Here is a 24,187-nt window from a genome sequence, read left to right on the forward strand (position 1 = left end):
GCGTGGCCCTGACCCCCCCCCCAAATGCAGGGGCAGTGAAGGTGACCCCCGCCCACGACGCCACCGACTTCGAAGTGGGCAGCGGCACCAACTGCCCACCGTCAGCATCATAGGGGAGGATGGGAGGCTTGGAGAACGTACCGCCCCCTTTCCTGGTCAGTGGGGTGAGGGGTGGGGGGGATATGGGGTGATGTGGGGTGGATATGGGGCATTATGGGGTGCTGTGGGGTGGATACGGGGCACTATGGGGTGGATATGGGGTGCTGTGGGTGGATATGGGGTGCTATGGGGTGGATATGGGCACTATGGGGCGCTGTGGGGTGGATATGGGGTGCTGTGGGTGGATTTGGGGTGCTGTGGGGTCGATATGGGGTGTTGTGGGGGGGATATGGGGCACTATGGGGTGCCGTGGGTGGATATGGGGTGTTATGGGGTGGTTATGGGGTGCTGTGGGGTGGATATGGGGCCCAATGGGGTGCTGTGGGGTGGATATGGGGTGCTGTGGGTGGATTTGGGTGCTGTGGGGTGGATATGGGGTGTTGTGGGGTGGATATGGGGTGTTGTGTGGGGGATATGGGGTGTTATGGGGTGGATATGGAGCGCTTGTGGGGTGGATATGGGGTGTTATGGGATGGTTATGGGGTGCTGTGGGGTGGATATGGGGTGCTGTGGGTGGATATGGGGTGATATGGGGTCGATATGGGGTGTTGTGGGGGGGATATGGGGCACTATGAGGTGCTGTGGGGTGGATATGGGGCGCTGTGGGGTGGATATGGGGCGCTATGGTCAGCATCATAGGGGAGGATGGGAGGCTGGAGGAACGTACCACCCCCTTTCCTGGTCAGTGGGGTGGGGGGTGGGGGGGATATGGAGCGCTTGTGGGGTGGATATGGGGTGCTGTGGGGTGGATATGGGGCGCTGTGGGGTGGATATGGGGTGTTATGGGATGGTTATGGGGTGCTGTGGGTGGATATGGGGCATTATGGGGTGCTGTGGGGTGGATACGGGGCGCTATGGGGTGGATACGGGGTGCTGTGGGTGGATATGGGGTGCTATGGGGTGGATATGGGGCACTATGGGGCGCTGTGGGGTGGGTATGGGGCGTTATGGGGTGCTTTGGGGTGGATGTGGGGTGCTGTGGGGTGGATACGGGGCGCTGTGGGGTGGATATGGGGCCCAATGGGGTGCTGTGGGGTGGATATGGGGTGCTGTGGGTGGATTTGGGGTGCTGTGGGGTGGATATGGGGTGTTATAGGGTGGATATGGGGTGCTATGGGGTGGATATGGGGCACTATGGGGCGCTGTGGGGTGGATATGGTGTGCTGTGTTGCAGATCTCTATGGGGCTCTATGGGGCGCTGTGGGGCAGGTCTCTATGGGGCACTGTGGGGCGCTGTGGGGTGACTGTGTGCCCCATAGGGAATGCGGCGCTTTGAGGCCCTATGGGGCGCTGTGGGGCAGGTCTCTATGGGGCGCTGTGGGGCGCTGTGGGGTGACTGTGTGCCCCATAGGGAATGCGGCGCTTTGAGGCCCTATGGGGCGCTGTGGGGCAGGTCTCTATGGGGCACTATGGGGCGCTGTGGGGTGACTGTGTGCCCCATAGGGAATGCGGCGCTTTGAGGCCCTATGGGGCAGGTCTCTATGGGGCGCTATGGGGCACTAAGAGGCAGGTCCCTATGGGGCACTGTGGGGCGCTGTGGGGTGACTGTGTGCCCCATAGGGAATGCAGCGCTTTGAGGCCCTATGGGGCAGGTCTCTGTGGGGCGCTATGGGGCAGGTCCCTATGGGGCGCTGTGGGGCGCTATGGGGCGCTGTGGGGTGACTGTGTGCCCCATAGGGAATGCGGCGCTTTGAGGCCCGGGGGGCGCTATGGGGCAGGTCTCTATGGGGCGCTGTGGAGCGCTATGGGGCGCTGTGGGGTGACTGTGTGCCCCATAGGGAATGCGGCGCTTTGAGGCCCTATGGGGCGCTGTGGGGCGCTGTGGGGTGACTGTGTGCCCCATAGGGAATGCGGCGCTTTGAGGCCCTATGGGGCGCTGTGGGGCGCTGTGGGGCGGTGTGGGGTGACTGTGTGCCCCATAGGGAATGCGGCGCTTTGAGGCCCTATGGGGCGCTATGGGGCAGGTGTCTATGGGGCGCTGTGGGGCGCTGTGGGGTGACTGTGTGCCCCATAGGGAATGCGGCGCTTTGAGGCCCGGGGGGCGCTATGGGGCAGGTCTCTATGGGGCGCTTTGAGGTCCTATGGGGCGCTATGGGGCAGCTGTCTATGGGGCGCTGTGGGGCGCTGTGGGGTGACTGTGTGCCCCATAGGGAATGCGGCGCTTTGAGGCCCTATGGGGCGCTATGGGGCAGGTGTCTATGGGGCGCTGTGGGGCGCTGTGGGGTGACTGTGTGCCCCATAGGGAATGCGGCGCTTTGAGGCCCGGGGGGCGCTATGGGGCAGGTCTCTATGGGGCGCTTTGAGGTCCTATGGGGCGCTATGGGGCAGGTGTCTATGGGGCGCTGTGGGGCGCTGTGGGGTGACTGTGTGCCCCATAGGGAATGCGGCGCTTTGAGGCCCTATGGGGCGCTGTGGGGCGCTGTGGGGTGACTGTGTGCCCCATAGGGAATGCGGCGCTTTGAGGCCCTATGGGGCGCTGTGGGGCGCTGTGGGGTGACTGTGTGCCCCATAGGGAATGCGGCGCTTTGAGGCCCTATGGGGCGCTGTGGGGCGCTGTGGGGTGACTGTGTGCCCCATAGGGAATGCGGCGCTTTGAGGCCCTATGGGGCAGGTCTCTATGGGGCACTATGAGGCGCTATGGGGCAGGTCTCTATGGGGCGCTATGTGGCACTATGGGGCGCTGTGGGGCAGGTCCCTATGGGGCGCTATGGGGCGCTGTGGGGCGCTGTGGGGTGACTGTGTGCCCCATAGGGAATGCGGCGCTTTGAGGCCCTATGGGGCGCTATGGGGCAGGTCTCTATGGGGCGCTATGGGGCACTAAGAGGCAGGTCTCTATGGGGCGCTGTGGGGCGCTGTGGGGTGACTGTGTGCCCCATAGGGAATGCGGCGCTTTGAGGCCCTATGGGGCGCTGTGGGGCAGGTCTCTATGGGGCACTATGGGGCAGGTCTCTGTGGGGCGCTATGGGGTGCTATGGGGCGCTGTGGGGTGACTGTGTGCCCCATAGGGAATGCGGCGCTTTGAGGCCCTATGGGGCAGGTCTCTATGGGGCGCTTTGAGGCCCTATGGGGCGCTGTGGGGCGCTGTGGGGTGACTGTGTGCCCCATAGGGAATGCGGCGCTTTGAGGCCCTATGGGGCGCTGTGGGGCGCTGTGGGGTGACTGTGTGCCCCATAGGGAATGCGGCGCTTTGAGGCCCTATGGGGCAGGTCTCTATGGGGCACTATGAGGCGCTATGGGGCAGGTCTCTATGGGGCGCTATGTGGCACTATGGGGCGCTGTGGGGCAGGTTCCTATGGGGCGCTATGGGGCGCTGTGGGGCGCTGTGGGGTGACTGTGTGCCCCATAGGGAATGCGGCGCTTTGAGGCCCTATGGGGCGCTATGGGGCAGGTCTCTATGGGGCGCTATGGGGCACTAAGAGGCAGGTCTCTATGGGGCGCTATGGGGCGCTGTGGGGTGACTGTGTGCCCCATAGGGAATGCGGCGCTTTGAGGCCCTATGGGGCAGGTCTGTATGGGGCGCTTTGAGGCCCTATGGGGCGCTGTGGAGCAGGTCCCTATGGGGCACTATGGGGCGCTGTGGGGCGCTGTGGGGTGACTGTGTGCCCCATAGGGAATGCGGCGCTTTGAGGCCCTATGGGGCAGGTGTCTATGGGGCGCTATGTGGCACTATGGGGTGCTATGGGGCAGGTCCCTATGGGGCGCTGTGGGGCGCTGTGGGGTGACTGTGTGCCCCATAGGGAATGCGGCGCTTTGGGGCGCTATGGGGCAGGTGTCTATGGGGCGCAGTGGGGCGCTATGGGGCGCTGTGGGGTGACTGTGTGCCCCATAGGGAATGCGGCGCTTTGAGGCCCTATGGGGCGCTGTGGGGCAGGTCTCTATGGGGCGCTTTGAGGCCCTATGTGGCGCTGTGGGGCAGGTCCCTATGGGGCGCTGTGGGGCGCTATGGGGTGACTGTGTGCCCCATAGGGAATGCGGCGCTTTGAGGCCCTATGGGGCAGGTGTCTATGGGGCGCTATGTGGCACTGTGGGGCGCTGTGGGGCAGGTCCCTATGGGGCGCTGTGGGGCGCTGTGGGGTGACTGTGTGCCCCATAGGGAATGCGGCGCTTTGAGGCCCTATGGGGCGCTGTGGGGCAGGTCTCTATGGGGCACTATGGGGCAGGTCTCTATGGGGCGCTGTGGAGCGCTATGGGGCGCTGTGGGGTGACTGTGTGCCCCATAGGGAATGCGGCGCTTTGAGGCCCTATGGGGCGCTATGGGGCAGGTCCCTATGGGGCGCTGTGGGGCGCTGTGGGGTGACTGTGTGCCCCATAGGGAATGCGGCGCTTTGAGGCCCTATGGGGCGCTATGGGGCGCTGTGGGGTGACTGTGTGCCCCATAGGGAATGCGGCGCTTTGAGGCCCTATGGGGCAGGTCTCTATGGAGTGCTGTGGGGCACTATGGGGCGCTATGGGGCGCTGTGGGGCGCTGTGGGGTGACTGTGTGCCCCATAGGGAATGCGGCGCTTTGAGGCCCTATGGGGCGCTGTGGGGCGCTGTGGGGTGACTGTGTGCCCCATAGGGAATGCGGCGCTTTGAGGCCCGGGGGGCGGTGGTGGCGGCGCTGCAGAAGTTGGGGCTCTTCCGGGGGGAGAGCGAAAACCCCATGGCTGTACCCATCTGCAGGTATGGGGCGCTTATGGGGCGGGGTTATGGGGCGGGGTTATGGGGCGGGGTTATGGGGCCGGGTTATGGGGTGGGGGGGCAGTTATGGGGCAGGGTTATGGGGTGGGGCCATGGGGTGGAGATGTGGAGTGGGGGTTGTGGGGTTATGGGGTGGAGTTATGGGGTGGGGATGTGAGGGGGGGGAGGTGGGGTTAGGGGGTGGGGTTATGGGGCGGGGTTATGGGGTGGGGGGCAGTTATGGGGCAGGGTTATGGGGTGGGGCCATGGGGTGGAGATGTGGAGCGGGGGTTGTGGGGTTATGGGGTGGAGTTATGGGGTGGGGATGTGAGGGGGGGGAGGTGGGGTTAGGGGGGCGGGGTTATGGGGCGGGGTTATGGGGTGGGGGGCAGTTATGGGGCAGGGTTATGGGGTGGGGCCATGGGGTGGAGATGTGGAGCGGGGGTTGTGGGGTTATGGGGTGGAGTTATGGGGTGGGGATGTGAGGGGGGGGAGGTGGGGTTAGGGGGTGGGGTTATGGGGCGGGGATGTGGGGTGGGGATGTGGGGTGGGGGTTGTGGGGTTATGGGGTGGGGAGGTGGGGTGGGGATGTGGGGTGGGGGTTGTGGGGTTATGGGGTGGGGAGGTGGAGTGGGGAGGTGGGGTGGGGGGTGTGGGGGGTGTGGGGTGGGGTTATGGAGCGGGGTTATGGGGTGGGGGGCAGCGGGCGGGGTTATGGGGTGGGGTTATGGGGCTATGGGGTGGGGCTGTGGGGGGGGGTGTGGGGTGGGGCTATGGGGCAGGGGGCGCGGTTATGGGGCGGGGTTATGGGGTGGGGATGTGGGTGGAGGTGGGGTTATGGGGTGGGGCTATGGGGTGGGGGTGTGGGGTGGGGGGTGTGGGGTGGGGTTATGGGGCGGAGGGCAGGGTTATGGGGTGGGGTTATGGTGCGGGGGGTGCGGTTATGGGGTGGGGATATGGGGTGGGGATATGGGGTGGGGATGGGGGGTGCGGGGCAGAGGGTGGGGTTATGGGGCGCGGTTATGGGGCGGGGTTATGGGGTTGTGGGGTGGGGTTGTGGGGTGGGGTTATGGGGCGGGGTTATGGGGTGGGGGTTGTGGGGTTATGGGGCGGGGTTATGGGGCGGGGTTATGGGGTGGGGATATGGGGTGGGGATGGGGGGTGGGGGGCAGAGGACGGGGTTATGGGGTGGGGTTGTGGGGTGGGGGGAGGTTATGGGGAGGGGTTATGGGGTGGGGTTATGGGGCTATGGGGTGGGGCTGTGGGGTGGGGTTATGGGGCGGGGGTGGGGTTATGGGATGGGGATGTGGGGGGGGAGGTGGGGTGTGGGGTTATGGGGCGGGGTTCTGGGGTGGGGATGTGGGGTTGGGATGGGGGGGTGCGGGGCAGAGGGTGGGGTTATGGGGCGCGGTTATGGGGCGGGGGGCGGGGTTATGGAGTGGGGTTATGGGGCGGGGTTATGGGGTGGGGTTGTGGGGCGGGGTTATGGGGCTATGGGGTGGGGGTGTGGGGTGGGGTTATGGGGCGGGGGTGGGGTTATGGGATGGGGATGTGGGGGGGGAGGTGGGGTGTGGGGTTATGGGGTGGGGTTATGGGGCGGGGTTATGGGGTGGGGATGTGGGGGGGAGGTGGGGTGTGGGGTTATGGGGCGGGGTTATGGGGTGGGGATATGGGGTGGGGACGGGGGGTGGGGGGCAGAGGGTGGGGTTGTGGGGTGGGGTTGTGGGGTGGGGGGAGGTTATGGGGCGGGGTTATGGGGTGGGGCGGGGGTGTGGGGTGGGGGTTGTGGGGTTATGAGGTGGGGTTCTGGGGTGGGGTTCTGGGGTGGGGATGTGGGGTGGGAGGTGGGGTGTGGGGTTATGGGGTGGGGCTATGGGGTGGGGTTATGGACCCCATATGACCCTGGGTGTCCCTGTGTGACCCCATAAGACCCCATAGGACCCCGTCTGACCTCATAGGACCCCATATGACCCTATATGACCCCATATAACCCCATTTGACCCCATATGACCCCATATGTCCCTATGTGCCCCTGTATGACCCCATATGACCCCATATGACCCTATGTGTCCGTGTATGACCCCATATGGCCCCACATGACCCTATGTGTCCGTGTATGACCCCATATGACCCTATGTGTCCCCATCTGTCTTCGACTGTCCTCATCTGTCTCTGTAATACCCCATATGACCCCATAGGACCCCATATGACCCCATATGACCCTATGTGTCCGTGTATGACCCCATATGACCCCACATGACCCTATGTGTGCCTGTATGACCCCATATGACCCCATATGACCCTATGTGTCCGTGTATGACCCCATATGACCCCATATGACCCTATATGTCCCCATCTGTCTTCGACAGTCCTCATCTGTCTCTGTAATACCCCATATGACCCCATAGGACCCCGTCTGACCCCATAGGACCCCATATGAGCCCGTATGACCCCATAGGACCCCATATGACCCTGGGTGTCCATGTATGACCCCGTACGACCCCATAGGACCCCATAGGACCCCATAGGACCCCATACGACCCCATAGGACCCCATAGGACCCCATCTGACCCCATAGGACCCCATAGGACCCTATTTGACCCCGTATGACCCCATATGACCCCACATGGCCCTATGTGTCCCCATAAGACCCCATACGATCCCACAGGACCCCGTTTGACCCCATAGGACCCCGTCTGACTCCATATGAACCCCTATGTGTCCCTCTATGACCCCATAGGACCCCATATGACCTGGTCTGACCCCATAGGACCCCATATGATCCCATAGGACCCCGTATGACCCCATATGACCCCGTATGACCCCATAGGACTCCATAGGACCCCGTCTGACCTCATAGGACCCCATATGACCCCATAGGACCCCATACAACCCCATATGACCCGTATGACCCCATATGACCCCATAGGACCCTGGGTGTCCATGTATGACCCCGTACGACCCCGCATGACCCCATAAGACCCTGTCTGACCCCATAGGACCCCATCTGACCCCATAGGACCCCATATGACCCTATATGACCCCGTATGACCCCATAGGACCCCACATGGCCCTACGTGTCCCCATAAGACCCCATACGATCCCACAGGACCCCATCTGACCCCATAGGACCCCGTCTGACCCCATATGAACCCCTATGTGTCCCTCTATGACCCCATAGGACCCCATATGACCCTGTATGACCCCATAGGACCCCATATGGCCCTATATGACCCCATATGACCCTATGTGTCCCCATCTGTCTTCGACTGTTCTCATCTCTCTCTGTAATACGCCATATGACCCCATAAGGCCCTGTATGACCCCATATGACCCCATAGGACCCCATGCGACCCCATACGACCCCGTATGACCTCATAGGACCCCATATGACCCATGTATGACCCCGTATGACCCCGCATGACCCCATAGGATCCCATAGGACCCCATAGGACCCTGTCTGACCCCATATGACCCCATAGGACCCCATAGGACCCCATCTGACCCCATAGGACCCCATATGACCCTATTTGACCCCGTATGACCCCATATGACCCCACATGGCCCTATGTGTCCCCATAAGACCCCATACGATCCCACAGGACCTCATCTGACCCCATAGGACCCCGTCTGACCCCATATGAACCCCTATGTGTCCCTCTATGACCCCATAGGACCCCATATGACCCTGTATGACCCCATAGGACCCCATATGGCCCTATATGACCCCATATGACCCTATGTGTCCCCATCTGTCTTCGACTGTCCTCATCTGTCTCTGTAATACCTCATATGACCCCATAAGGCCCTGTATGACCCCATAGGACCCCATCTGACCCCATAGGACCCCATATGACCCCGTCTGACCCCATAGGACCCCATATGACCCTGGGTGTCCATGTATGACCCTGTACGACCCCGTATGACCCCATATGGCCCCATACGACCCCATAGGACCCCGTCTGACCCCATAGGACCCCATCTGACCCCATAGAGCCCCATATGACCCCATAGGACCCCATATGACCCGGTCTGACCCCATAGGACCCCATCTGACCCCATAGGACCCCATATGACCCGGTCTGACCCCATAGGACCCCATATGATCCTATAGGACCCCATCTGACCCCGTAGGACCCCATATGACCCTGGGTGTCCATGTATGACACCATATGACCCCGCATGACCCCATAGGATCCCATATGACCCCATAGGACCCTGTCTGACCCCATAGGACCCCACATGACCCTATGTGTCCGTGTATGACCCCATATGACCCCATACGACCCCATAGGGTCCCATCTGACCCCATATGTCCCCCCGTGTCCCCCGCAGCCGCACGCAGGACGTGGTGGAGCCGCTGCTGCGGCCGCACTGCTCTCTGTGTCCCTATCTGTCCCTATATGTCCCTCTATGACCCCATAAGACCCCATATGACCCTATGTGTCCCTGTATGACCCCATAGGGCCCCATCTGACCCCATATGGCCCCATCTGACCCTATATGTCCCCCCGTGTCCCCCGCAGCCGCACGCAGGACGTGGTGGAGCCGCTGCTGCGCCCGCACTGCTCTCTGTGTGTGTCCCTGTATGACCCCATATGACCCCATACAACCCCATAGGACCCCATAGGACCCCACATGGCCCTATAGGATCCCATAGGACCCCATCTGACCCCATATGTGCCCCGCAGCCGCACGCAGGACGTGGTGGAGCCGCTGCTGCGCCCGCACTGCTCTCTGTGTCCCTCTAGGACCCCATAGGACCCCGTCTGACCCCATATGGCCCTCTATGACCCCATACGACCCCATACGACCCCATATGACCCCATAGAGACCCCATATGTCCCCCTGTGTCCCCCGCAGCCGCACGCAGGACGTGGTGGAGCCGCTGCTGTTCCCATCTGTCCTCAGCTGTCCCTATCTGTCCCTGTATGACCCCATAGGACCTCATCTGACCCCATATGACCCCATACGACCCTGTATGACCCCATAGGACCCTGTCTGACCCCATACGACCCCATACGACCCCATAGAGACCCCATATGTCCCCCCGTGTCCCCCGCAGCCGCACGCAGGACGTGGTGGAGCTGCTGCTGTCCCCATCTGTCCTCAGCTGTCCCTTGTGTCCCTATGTGTCCCTGTCTGACCCCATATGACCTCATACAACCCCATAGGACCCCATATGGCCCTATAGGATCCCATAGGACCCCATCTGACCCCATATGTGCCCCGCAGCCGCACGCAGGACGTGGTGGAGCCGCTGCTGCGCCCGCACTGCTCTCTGTGTCCCTATCTGTCCCTATATGTCCCTCTATGACCCCATAAGACCCCATATGACCCTATGTGTCCCTGTATGACCCCATAGGGCCCCATCTGACCCCATATGGCCCCATCTGACCCTATATGTCCCCCCGTGTCCCCCGCAGCCGCACGCAGGACGTGGTGGAGCCACTGCTGTTCCCATCTGTCCTCAGCTGACCCTATATGTCCCTATATGACCCCATGTGACCCCATAGGACCCCATAGGACCTTGTCTGATCCCATACAACCCCATAGGACCCCATAGAGACCCCATATGTCCCCCCGTGTCCCCCGCAGCCGCACGCAGGACGTGGTGGAGCCGCTGCTGCGCCCGCACTGCTCTCTGTGTCCCTATCTGTCCCTATGTGTCCCTGTCTGACCCCATAGGACCCCATACGACCCCATAGGACCCCATATGGCCCCATCTGACCCCATATGTCCCCCCGTGTCCCCCGCAGCCGCACGCAGGACGTGGTGGAGCCGCTGCTGTCCCCATCTGTCCTCAGCTGTCCCTTGTGTCCCTATGTGTCCCTATATGTCCCTCTATGACCCCATAGGACCCCCTACAACCCCATAGGACCCCATAGGACCCCATCTGACCCCATATGTGCCCCGCAGCCGCACGCAGGACGTGGTGGAGCCGCTGCTGCGGCCGCACTGCTCTCTGTGTCCCTATCTGTCCCTATGTGTCCCTCTGTGTCCCTGTCTGACCCCATAGGACCCCATATGGCCCTATAGGATCCCATAGGACCCCATCTGACCCCATATGTCCCCCGCAGCCACACGCAGGACGTGGTGGAGCCGCTGCTGTCTCCATCTGTCCTCAGCTGTCCCTATGTGTCCCTGTATGACCCCATAGGACCCCCTACAACCCCATAGGACCCCATATGACCCCATAGGACCCCATAGGACCCCATCTGACCCCATACGACCCCATAGGACCCCATAGGACCCCATCTGACCCCATATGTCCCCCCGTGTCCCCCGCAGCCGTACGCAGGACGTGGTGGAGCCGCTGCTGCGCCCGCACTGCTCTCTGTGTCCCTATCTGTCCCTATGTGTCCCTGTCTGACCCCATAGGACCCCATACGACCCCATATGGCCCTATAGGACCCCATAGGACCCCATCTGACCCCATATGTGCCCCGCAGCCGCACGCAGGACGTGGTGGAGCCGCTGCTGTCCCCATCTGTCCTCAGCTGTCCCTATCTGTCCCTGTATGACCCCATAGGACCCCATAGGACCCTATATGACCCCATAGGACCCCATCTGACCCCATATGTGCCCCGCAGCCGCACGCAGGACGTGGTGGAGCCGCTGCTGTCCCCATCTGTCCTCAGCTGTCCCTTGTGTCCCTATGTGTCCCTGTCTGACCCCATATGACCTCATACAACCCCATAGGACCCCATATGACCCCATAGGACCCCATAGAGACCCCATCTGACCCCATATGTGCCCCGCAGCCGCACGCAGGACGTGGTGGAGCCGCTGCTGTCCCCATCTGTCCTCAGCTGTCCCTATCTGTCCCTGTATGACCCCATAGGACCCTCTCTGACCACATAGGACCCCATAGGACCCTATATGACCCCATAGGACCCCATATGACCCCATAGGACCCCATAGAGACCCCATCTGACCCCATATGTGCCCCGCAGCTGCACGCAGGACGTGGTGGAGCCGCTGCTGCGCCCGCACTGCTCTCTGTGTCCCTATCTGTCCCTATATGTCCCTCTGTGTCCCTGTCTGACCCCAAATGACCGCATCTGACCCCATAGGACCCTGTCTGACCCCATAGGACCCCATAGAGACCCCATCTGACCCCATATGTCCCCTGCAGCCGCACGCAGGACGTGGTGGAGCCGCTGCTGTCCCCATCTGTCCTCAGCTGTCCCTTGTGTCCCTATGTGTCCCTGTCTGACCCCATATGACCTCATACAACCCCATAGGACCCCATATGACCCCATAGGACCCCATAGAGACCCCATCTGACCCCATATGTGCCCCGCAGCCGCACGCAGGACGTGGTGGAGCCGCTGCTGTCCCCATCTGTCCTCAGCTGTCCCTTGTGTCCCTATGTGTCCCTGTCTGACCCCATATGACCTCATACAACCCCATAGGACCCCATATGACCCCATAGGACCCCATAGAGACCCCATCTGACCCCATATGTGCCCCGCAGCCGCACGCAGGACGTGGTGGAGCCGCTGCTGTCCCCATCTGTCCTCAGCTGTCCCTATCTGTCCCTGTATGACCCCATAGGACCCTCTCTGACCACATAGGACCCCATAGGACCCTATATGACCCCATAGGACCCCATCTGACCCCATATGTGCCCCGCAGCCGCACGCAGGACGTGGTGGAGCCGCTGCTGTCCCCATCTGTCCTCAGCTGTCCCTATCTGTCCCTGTATGACCCCATGTGACCCCATAGGACCCTGTCTGACCCCATAGGACCCCATACGACCCCATATGGCCCTATAGGATCCCATAGGACCCCATCTGACCCCATATGTCCCCCGCAGCCGCACGCAGGACGTGGTGGAGCCGCTGCTGCGCCCGCACTGCTCTCTGTGTCCCTATCTGTCCCTGTATGTCCCTGTATGACCCCATAGGACCCCATATGGCCCTATAGGATCCCATAGGGCCCCATCTGACCCCATATGTGCCCCGCAGCCGCACGCAGGACGTGGTGGAGCCGCTGCTGCGGCCGCACTGCTCTCTGTGTCCCTATGTGTCCCTGTCTGACCCCATAGGACCCCATACGACCCCATATGGCCCCATATGACCCCATAGGACCCCATAGAGACCCCATCTGACCCCATATGTGCCCCGCAGCCGCACGCAGGACGTGGTGGAGCCGCTGCTGCGGCCGCAGTGGTTCGTGCGCTGCGCTGAGTTGGCGCGGGGGGCGAGCGCTGCCGTCAGGAGGGGGGAGCTGCGCCTCAGACCCCCCCAGCACACCCGCACCTGGTTCACGTGGATGGACAACATAAGGTAATGGGGAGCACGGGGACCCCATACAGCCCATACATCCCATAGAAACCCCATAGATCCCATAAAAACCCCATAGATCCCGTAGGAACTCTATAGGTCCCATAGAGAGCCCATAGGTCCCATAGAGAGCCCATAGACCCCCCGAGCACACCCGCACCTGGTTCACATGGATGGACAATATAAGGTAATGGGGAGCACAGAGATCCCATAAATGCCATACAGCCCTTAGATCCCATAGAAACCCCATTGAAACCCCATAAATCCTATAGAGATCCCATAGATCCCATAGAAACCCCATAAATCCCATAGAGAGCCCATAGACCCCCCCAGCACACCCGCACCTGGTTCACGTGGATGGACAACATAAGGTAATGGGGAGCACGGGGACCCCATAAATCCCATACATCCCATAGAAACCCCAAAGATCCCATACAGACCCATAGAAACCCCATAAATCCCATAGATCCCATAGAAACCCCATAGCTCCCATAGAGAGCCCATAGAGAGCCCATAGACCCCCCCAGCACACCCGCACCTGGTTCACATGGATGGACAACATAAGGTAATGGGAAGCACAGGGACCCCATAAATCCCATACATCCCATAGAAACCCCAAAGATCCCATACAGACCCATAGAAACCCCATAAATCCCATACAGACCAATAGAAACCCCATAGATCCCATAGAGAGCCCATAGACCCCCCCAGCACACCCGCACCTGGTTCACGTGGATGGACAATATAAGGTAATGGGGAGCACAGGGACCCCATAAATCCCATACAGCCCATAGAAACCCCAAAGATCCCATACAGACCCATAGAAACCCCATAAATCCCATAGAGAGCCCATAGACCCCCCCAGCACACCCGCACCTGGTTCACATGGATGGACAATATAAGGTAATGGGGCGCGTGGGGATCCCATACAGCCCATACAGCCCTTAGATCCCATAGAAACCCCATAGAAACCCCATAAATCCTATAGAGATCCCATAGATCCCATAGGAACCCCATAGGTCCCATAGAGAGCCCATAGACCCCCCCAGCACACCCGCACCTGGTTCACCTGGATGGACAATATAAGGTAATGGGGCGCATGGGGATCCCATACATCCCATAGAAACCCCAAAGATCCCATACAGACCCATAGAAACCCCATAAATCCCATACAGACCAATAGAAACCCCATAGGTCCCATAGAGAGCCCATAGACCCCCCCAGCACACCCGCACCTGGTTCACCTGGATGGACAATATAAGGTAATGGGGAGCACAGGGACCCCATAAATCCCATACATCCCATAGAAACCCCAAAGATCCCATACAGACCCATAGAAACCCCATAGCTCCCATAGAGAGCCCATAGAGAGCCCATAGACCCCCCCAGCACACCCGCACCTGGTTCACCTGGATGGACAATATAAGGTAATGGGGCGCGTGGGGATCCCATACAGCCCATACAGCCCTTAGATCCCATAGAAACCCCATAGAAACCCCATAAATCCTATAGAGATCCCATAGATCCCATAGGAACCCCATAGGTCCCATAGAGAGCCCATAGACCCCCCCAGCACACCCGCACCTGGTTCACCTGGATGGACAATATAAGGTAATGGGGCGCATGGGGATCCCATAAATCCCATACATCCCATAGAAACCCCAAAGATCCCATACAGACCCATAGAAACCCCATAAATCCCATACAGACCAATAGAAACCCCATAGATCCCATAGAGAGCCCATAGACCCCCCCAGCACACCCGCACCTGGTTCACATGGATGGACAACATAAGGTAATGGGGAGCACGGGGACCCCATACATCCCATACATCCCATAGAAACCCCAGAGATCCCATACAGACCCCCATAGATCCCATAGAAACCCCATAGGTCCCATAGAGAGCCCATAGAGAGCCCATAGACCCCCCCAGCACACCCGCACCTGGTTCACATGGATGGACAATATAAGGTAATGGGGAGCATGGGGATCCCATACAGCCCATACAGCCCATAGAAACCCCAAAGATCCCATACAGACCCATAGAAACCCCATAAATCCCATAGATCCCATAGAAACCCCATAGGTCCCATAGAGAGCCCATAGACCCCCCCAGCACACCCGCACCTGGTTCACGTGGATGGACAATATAAGGTAATGGGGTGCATGGGGATCCCATACAGCCCATACATCCCATAGAAACCCCATAGAAACCCCATAAATCCTATAGAGATCCCATAGATCCCATAGAGATACCATAGGTCCCATAGGGAGCCCATAGACCCCCCCAGCACACCCGCACCTGGTTCACATGGATGGACAATATAAGGTAATGGGGCACATGGGGATCCCATACAGCCCATACATCCCATAGAAACCCCATAGATCCTATAGAGATCCCATAGATCCCATAGAAACCCCATAGATCCCATAGAGAGCCCATAGACCCCCCCAGCACACCCGCACCTGGTTCACCTGGATGGACAATATAAGGTAATGGGGCGCATGGGGATCCCATACATCCCATAGAAACCCCAAAGATCCCATACAGACCCATAGAAACCCCATAAATCCCATAGATCCCATAGAAACCCCATAGGTCCCATAGAGAGCCCATAGAGAGCCCATAGACCCCCCCAGCACACCCGCACCTGGTTCACATGGATGGACAACATAAGGTAATGGGGCGCATGGGGATCCCATACAGCCCATAGAGACCCCAAAGATCCCATACAGACCCATAGATCCCATAAAACCCCCATAGATCCCATAGAAACCCCATAGATCCCATAGAGAGCCCATAGACCCCCCCAGCACACCCGCACCTGGTTCACGTGGATGGACAACATAAGGTAATGGGGAGCACGGGGATCCCATACAGCCCATACAGCCCTTAGATCCCATAGAAACCCCATAGAAACCCCATAAATCCTATAGAGATCCCATAGATCCCATAGGAACCCCATAGGTCCCATAGAGAGCCCATAGACCCCCCCAGCACACCCGCACCTGGTTCACCTGGATGGACAATATAAGGTAATGGGGCGCATGGGGATCCCATAAATCCCATACATCCCATAGAAACCCCAAAGATCCCATACAGACCCATAGAAACCCCATAAATCCCATACAGACCAATAGAAACCCCATAGATCCCATAGAGAGCCCATAGACCCCCCCAGCACACCCGCACCTGGTTCACATGGATGGACAACATAAGGTAATGGGGAGCACGGGGACCCCATACATCCCATACATCCCATAGAAACCCCAGAGATCCCATACAGACCCCCATAGATCCCATAGAAACCCCATAGGTCCCATAGAGAGCCCATAGAGAGCCCATAGACCCCCCCAGCACACCCGCACCTGGTTCACATGGATGGACAATATAAGGTAATGGGGAGCATGGGGATCCCATACAGCCCATACAGCCCATAGAAACCCCAAAGATCCCATACAGACCCATAGAAACCCCATAAATCCCATAGATCCCATAGAAACCCCATAGGTCCCATAGAGAGCCCATAGACCCCCCCAGCACACCCGCACCTGGTTCACGTGGATGGACAATATAAGGTAATGGGGTGCATGGGGATCCCATACAGCCCATACATCCCATAGAAACCCCATAGAAACCCCATAAATCCTATAGAGATCCCATAGATCCCATAGAGATACCATAGGTCCCATAGGGAGCCCATAGACCCCCCCAGCACACCCGCACCTGGTTCACATGGATGGACAATATAAGGTAATGGGGCACATGGGGATCCCATACAGCCCATACATCCCATAGAAACCCCATAGATCCTATAGAGATCCCATAGATCCCATAGAAACCCCATAGATCCCATAGAGAGCCCATAGACCCCCCCAGCACACCCGCACCTGGTTCACCTGGATGGACAATATAAGGTAATGGGGCGCATGGGGATCCCATACATCCCATAGAAACCCCAAAGATCCCATACAGACCCATAGAAACCCCATAAATCCCATAGATCCCATAGAAACCCCATAGGTCCCATAGAGAGCCCATAGAGAGCCCATAGACCCCCCCAGCACACCCGCACCTGGTTCACATGGATGGACAACATAAGGTAATGGGGCGCATGGGGATCCCATACAGCCCATAGAGACCCCAAAGATCCCATACAGACCCATAGATCCCATAAAACCCCCATAGATCCCATAGAAACCCCATAGATCCCATAGAGAGCCCATAGACCCCCCCAGCACACCCGCACCTGGTTCACGTGGATGGACAACATAAGGTAATGGGGAGCACGGGGATCCCATACAGCCCATACAGCCCTTAGATCCCATAGAAACCCCATAGAAACCCCATAAATCCTATAGAGATCCCATAGATCCCATAGGAACCCCATAGGTCCCATAGAGAGCCCATAGACCCCCCCAGCACACCCGCACCTGGTTCACGTGGATGGACAATATAAGGTAATGGGGCACATGGGGATCCCATACAGCCCATACATCCCATAGAAACCCCATAGATCCCATACAGACCCATAGAAACCCCATAAATCCCATAGATCCCATAGAGAGCCCATAGACCCCCCAGCACACCCGCACCTGGTTCACATGGATGGACAACATAAGGTAATGGGGCACATGGGGATCCCATACAGCCCATACATCCCATAGAAACCCCATAGATCCCATAGAGATCCCATAGATCCTATAGAGATCCCATAGAAAGCCCATAGATCCCATGCAGACCCATAGATCTCATCCAGATCCCATAGATCATCACATCCCCCCCCCACCCTCCTCTATGGGGCTGCCCCACACATCCCCCCACACCCCCCGCTATGGGGCTGCCCCACATCTCCCCCCCCCCACCTCTATAGGGCTGCCCCACATATCCCCCCCCCCCCACCTCTATGGGGCTGCCCCCCAAACCCCCCCTCACCCCCCGCTATGGGGCTGCCCTACATCTCCCCCCCTCTCCTCTATGGGGCTGCCCCACACATCCCCCCCCCACCTCTATGGGGCTGCCCCACATCTCCCCCCCCCTTCCTCTATGGGGCTGCCCCCCAAACCCCCCCTTACCCCCCGCTATGGGGCTGCCCCACACATCCCTCCCCCTCCACCCCCCACTATGGGGTGATTCACACATCCCCCCTGACCCCCCGCTATGGGGCTGCCCCACACATCCCCCCCCCTTCCACCCCCTCTATGGGGCTGCCCCACATCTCCCCCCTGCCTCCCCCCTCCCCGCTATGGGGCTGCCCCACACATCTTCCCTGACCCCCCGCTATGGGGCTGCCCCACATATCCCCTCTTACTCTCCTCTATGGGGCTGCCCCACACATCCCCCCCCCACCTCTATGGGGCTGCCCCACATCTCCCCCCCCCCCTTCCTCTATGGGGCTGCCCTACATCTCCCCCCCCCCCTTCCTCTATGGGGCTGCCCCGCAACCCCCCCTGACCCCCCGCTATGGGGCTGCCCCACATCTCCCCCCCCCCTTCCTCTATGGGGCTGCCCCCCACACCCCCCCTGACCCCCCGCTATGGGGCTGCCCCCCAACCCCCCCCTGACCCCCCGCTATGGGGCTGCCCCCCAACGCTCCCCTGACCCCCCGCTATGGGGCTGCCCCCCAACCCCCCCCTGACCCCCCGCTATGGGGCTGCCCCCCAACGCTCCCCTGACCCCCCGCTATGGGGCTGCCCCCCAACCCCCCCCTGACCCCCCGCTATGGGGCTGCCCCCCAACGCTCCCCTGACCCCCCGCTATGGGGCTGCCCCACATCTCCCCACAGGGATTGGTGCATTTCGAGGCAGCTGTGGTGGGGGCACCGCATTCCGGCCTATCGGGTCCGCATCGAAGGGGAGAGCGCAGCCCACGACCCCAACGGGGTGAGTGTGGGGCGGCTGTGGGGCAGCCGTGGGGTTATGGGGCAGCCGTGGGGCTGTGGGGTTATGGGGCAGCCATGGGGTTGCAGTTGTGGAGTTGCAGTTGTGGGGTTGGAGTTGTGGGGTTATGGGAGAGCCATGGGGTTGTGGGGCTGTGGGGTTGGAGTTGTGGGGTTGTGGGGCAGCCATGGGGTTGTGGGGTTATGGGGCAGCCATGGGGTTGTGGGGCAGCCATGGGGTTGTGGGGTTATGGGGCAGCCGTGGGGCTGTGGGGTTATGGGGCAGCCGTGGGGCTGTGGGGTTATGGGGCAGCCGTGGGGCTGTGGGGCTGTGGGGTTGGAGTTGTGGGGCTGTGGGGCAGCTATGGGGTTGTGGAGCTGTGGGGTTATGGGGCAGCCATGGGGCTGTGGGGTTATGGGGCAGCCGTGGGGCTGTGGGGTTATGGGGCAGCCGTGGGGCTGTGGGGCTGTGGGGTTGGAGTTGTGGGGCTGTGGGGCAGCTATGGGGTTGTGGGGCTGTGGGGTTATGGGGCAGCCATGGGGTTGTGGGGTTATGGGGCAGCCATGGGGTTGTGGGGCAGCCATGGGGTTGTGGGGTTATGGGGCAGCCGTGGGGTTGTGGGGCAGCCATGGGGTTGTGGGGTTATGGGGCAGCCGTGGGGCTGTGGGGTTATGGGGCAGCCATGGGGCTGTGGGGTTATGGGGCAGCCGTGGGGCTGTGGGGTTATGGGGCAGCCATGGGGCTGTGGGGCTGTGGGGTTGGAGTTGTGGGGTTATGGGGCAGCTGTGGGGTTGTGGGGCTGTGGGGTTGTAGGGTTGGAGTTGTGAGATTGTGGGGCTGTGGGGTTATGGGGCAGCCGTGGGGCTGTGGGGTTATGGGGCAGCCGTGGGGCTGTGGGGATATGGGGCAGCCATGGGGCTGTGGGGTTATGGGGCAGCCATGGGGCTGTGGGGTTATGGGGTTGTAGGGTTGGAGTTGTGAGACTGTGGGGCTGTGGGGTTATGGGGCAGCCGTGGGGCTGTGGGGTTATGGGGCAGCCATGGGGTTGTAGGGTTATGGGGCAGCCATGGGGCTGTGGGGTTATGGGGTTGTAGGGTTGGAGTTGTGAGACTGTGGGGCTGTGGGGTTATGGGGCAGCCGTGGGGCTGTGGGGTTATGGGGCAGCCATGGGGTTGTAGGGTTATGGGGCAGCCATGGGGTTGTGGGGCAGCCATGGGGCTGTGGGGTTATGGGGTTGTAGGGTTGGAGTTGTGAGACTGTGGGGCTGTGGGGTTATGGGGCAGCCATGGGGTTGTGGGGCTGTGGGGTTGGAGTTGTGGGGTTGTGTCCTTATGGGTCCCTATGGGTCGCTATGGGTCTCAGTGTGTCCCTATGGGTCTCAATGTGTCGCTATGGGTCACTGTGGGGCAGGGCTGTGGGTCTCACTGTCTTTCTATGGGTCGCTATGGGGCAGGGCTGTGGGTCTTAATGTCTGTCTATGGGTCGCTATGGGGCAGGGCTGTGGGTCTCAATGGCTCTCTATGGGTCTCAGTGGCTCTCTATGGGTCACTATGGGTCGCTATGGGGCAGGGCTGTGGGTCTCAATGGGTCGCTATGGGTCTGAATGAGTCGCTATGGGTCGCTATGGGGCAGGGCTGTGGGTCTCAATGGGTTGCTATGGGTCTGAATGAGTCGCTATGGGTCGCTATGGGGCAGGGCTGTGGGTCTCAATGGGTCGCTATGGGTCTGAATGTCTCTATGGGTCGCTATGGGGCAGGGCTGTGGGTCTCAGTGTGTTTCTATGGGTCGCTATGGGTCTCGCTGTCTGTCTATGGGTCGCTATGGGACAGGGCTGTGGGTCTGAATGTCTCTCTATGGGTCGCTATGGGTCGCTATGGGTGTCCATGTGTTTCTATGGGTCGCTATGGGGCAGGGCTGTGGGTCTCAATGGGTCGCTATGGGTCTGAATGAGTCGCTATGGGTCGCTATGGGGCAGGGCTGTGGGTCTGAATGTCTCTCTATGGGTCGCTATGGGTCTCCATGTGTTTCTATGGGTCGCTATGGGGCAGGGCTGTGGGTCTCAATGGGTCGCTATGGGTCTCACTGTCTGTCTATGGGTCTCAATGGGTCGCTATGGGTCTCACCGTCTGTCTATGGGTCGCTATGGGTCGCTATGGGGCAGGGCTGTGGGTCTGAATGTCTCTCTATGTGTCGGTATGGGTCTCAATGGGTCGCTATGGGTCTAAATGGGTCGCTATGGGTCGCTATGGGGCAGGGCTGTGGGTCTCAGTGTATTTCTATGGGTCGCTATGGGTCTCCATGTGTTTCTATGGGTCGCTATGGGGCAGGGCTGTGGGTCTGAATGTCTGTCTATGGGTCGCTATGGGGCAGGGCTGTGGGTCTGAATGTCTCTCTATGGGTCGCTATGGGTCGCTATGGGGCAGGGCTGTGGGTCGCTATGGGTCTCAGAGTGTTTCTATGGGTCGCTATGGGTCTCACTGTCTCTCTATGGGTCGCTGTGGGTCTCCATGTGTTTCTATGGGTCTGAATGGGTCGCTATGGGTCGCTATGGGGCAGGGCTGTGGGTCGCTATGGGTCTCAGAGTGTTTCTATGGGTCGCTATGGGTCTCACTGTCTCTCTATGGGTCGCTGTGGGTCTCCATGTGTTTCTATGGGTCTGAATGGGTCGCTATGGGTCTCCATGTGTTTCTATGGGTCTGAATGGGTCGCTATGGGGCAGGGCTGTGGGTCGCTATGGGTCTCAGAGTGTTTCTATGGGTCGCTATGGGTCTCACTGTCTCTCTATGGGTCGCTGTGGGTCTCCATGTGTTTCTATGGGTCTGAATGGGTCGCTATGGGTCGCTATGGGGCAGGGCTGTGGGTCGCTATGGGTCTCAGAGTGTTTCTATGGGTCGCTATGGGTCTCACTGTCTCTCTATGGGTCGCTGTGGGTCTCCATGTGTTTCTATGGGTCTGAATGGGTCGCTATGGGTCGCTATGGGGCAGGGCTGTGGGTCGCTATGGGTCTCAGAGTGTTTCTATGGGTCGCTATGGGTCTCACTGTCTGTCTATGGGTCACTATGGGTCGCTATGGGTCTCCATGTGTTTCTATGGGTCGCTATGGGTCGCTATGGGGCAGGGCTGTGGGTCTCACTGTCTGTCTATGGGTCGCTATGGGTCGCTCTGGGGCAGGGCTGTGGGTCTGAATGTCTCTCTATGGGTCGCTATGGGTCGCTATGGGTCTCCATGTGTTTCTATGGGTCGCTATGGGGCAGGGCTGTGGGTCTCAATGGGTCGCTATGGGTCTCACTGTCTGTCTATGGGTCTCAATGGGTCGCTATGGGTCTCACTGTCTGTCTATGGGTTGCTATGGGTCGCTATGGGTCGCTATGGGGCAGGGCTGTGGGTCTGAATGTCTCTCTATGTGTCGGTATGGGTCTCAATGGGTCGCTATGGGTCTAAATGGGTCGCTATGAGTCGCTATGGGGCAGGGCTGTGGGTCTCAGTGTATTTCTATGGGTCGCTATGGGTCTCCATGTGTTTCTATGGGTCGCTATGGGGCAGGGCTGTGGGTCTGAATGTCTGTCTATGGGTCGCTATGGGGCAGGGCTGTGGGTCTGAATGTCTCTCTATGGGTCGCTATGGGTCGCTATGGGGCAGGGCTGTGGGTCGCTATGGGTCTCAGAGTGTTTCTATGGGTCGCTATGGGTCTCACTGTCTCTCTATGGGTCGCTGTGGGTCTCCATGTGTTTCTATGGGTCTGAATGGGTCGCTATGGGTCGCTATGGGTCTCCATGTGTTTCTATGGGTCTGAATGGGTCACTATGGGGCAGGGCTGTGGGTCGCTATGGGTCTCAGAGTGTTTCTATGGGTCGCTATGGGTCTCACTGTCTGTCTATGGGTCACTATGGGTCGCTATGGGTCTCCATGTGTTTCTATGGGTCTGAATGGGTCGCTATGGGGCAGGGCTGTGGGTCTCACTGTCTGTCTATGGGTCGCTATGGGTCGCTCTGGGGCAGGGCTGTGGGTCTGAATGTCTCTCTATGGGTCGCTATGGGTCGCTATGGGTCTCCATGTGTTTCTATGGGTCGCTATGGGGCAGGGCTGTGGGTCTCAATGGGTCGCTATGGGTCTCACTGTCTGTCTATGGGTCTCAATGGGTCGCTATGGGTCTCACTGTCTGTCTATGGGTTGCTATGGGTCGCTATGGGTCGCTATGGGGCAGGGCTGTGGGTCTGAATGTCTCTCTATGTGTCGGTATGGGTCTCAATGGGTCGCTATGGGTCTAAATGGGTCGCTATGGGTCGCTATGGGGCAGGGCTGTGGGTCTCAGTGTATTTCTATGGGTCGCTATGGGTGTCCATGTGTTTCTATGGGTCGCTATGGGGCAGGGCTGTGGGTCTGAATGTCTGTCTATGGGTCGCTATGGGGCAGGGCTGTGGGTCTGAATGTCTTTCTATGGGTCGCTATGGGTCGCTATGGGGCAGGGCTGTGGGTCGCTATGGGTCTCAGAGTGTTTCTATGGGTCGCTATGGGTCTCACTGTCTCTCTATGGGTCGCTGTGGGTCTCCATGTGTTTCTATGGGTCTGAATGGGTCGCTATGGGTCGCTATGGGGCAGGGCTGTGGGTCGCTATGGGTCTCAGAGTGTTTCTATGGGTCGCTATGGGTCTCACTGTCTCTCTATGGGTCGCTGTGGGTCTCCATGTGTTTCTATGGGTCTGAATGGGTCGCTATGGGTCGCTATGGGGCAGGGCTGTGGGTCGCTATGGGTCTCAGAGTGTTTCTATGGGTCGCTATGGGTCTCACTGTCTCTCTATGGGTCGCTGTGGGTCTCCATGTGTTTCTATGGGTCTGAATGGGTTGCTATGGGTCGCTATGGGGCAGGGCTGTGGGTCGCTATGGGTCTCAGAGTGTTTCTATGGGTCGCTATGGGTCTCACTGTCTCTCTATGGGTCGCTGTGGGTCTCCATGTGTTTCTATGGGTCTGAATGGGTCGCTATGGGTCGCTATGGGTCTCCATGTGTTTCTATGGGTCTGAATGGGTCACTATGGGGCAGGGCTGTGGGTCGCTATGGGTCTCAGAGTGTTTCTATGGGTCGCTATGGGTCTCACTGTCTGTCTATGGGTCACTATGGGTCGCTATGGGTCTCCATGTGTTTCTATGGGTCTGAATGGGTCGCTATGGGGCAGGGCTGTGGGTCTCACTGTCTGTCTATG

At 59.8% G+C, this 24,187-nt stretch overlaps 1 protein-coding gene across 1 annotated transcript in view; it reads left to right on the forward strand.

The window, feature by feature from the left end:
* The window catches only part of LOC107050659 (valine--tRNA ligase-like), a gene marked incomplete at its 3' end in the record, with an annotated part of 79,785 nt that overhangs the window by 35,107 nt on the left and 20,491 nt on the right, over positions 1-24,187 (forward strand). The window contains exons 11-14 of the mRNA XM_046901513.1: positions 114-155; positions 4,718-4,821; positions 12,954-13,112; positions 18,896-18,992. Of these exons, the coding sequence (XP_046757469.1) occupies positions 114-155; positions 4,718-4,821; positions 12,954-13,112; positions 18,896-18,992 (402 nt within the window). The remainder of the gene's footprint in view (positions 1-113; positions 156-4,717; positions 4,822-12,953; positions 13,113-18,895; positions 18,993-24,187) is intronic.

Source organism: Gallus gallus, chromosome 16 (assembly GCF_016699485.2).
Source record: "Gallus gallus isolate bGalGal1 chromosome 16, bGalGal1.mat.broiler.GRCg7b, whole genome shotgun sequence".
In the NCBI taxonomy this organism is placed as follows: Eukaryota; Metazoa; Chordata; class Aves; order Galliformes; family Phasianidae; genus Gallus; species Gallus gallus.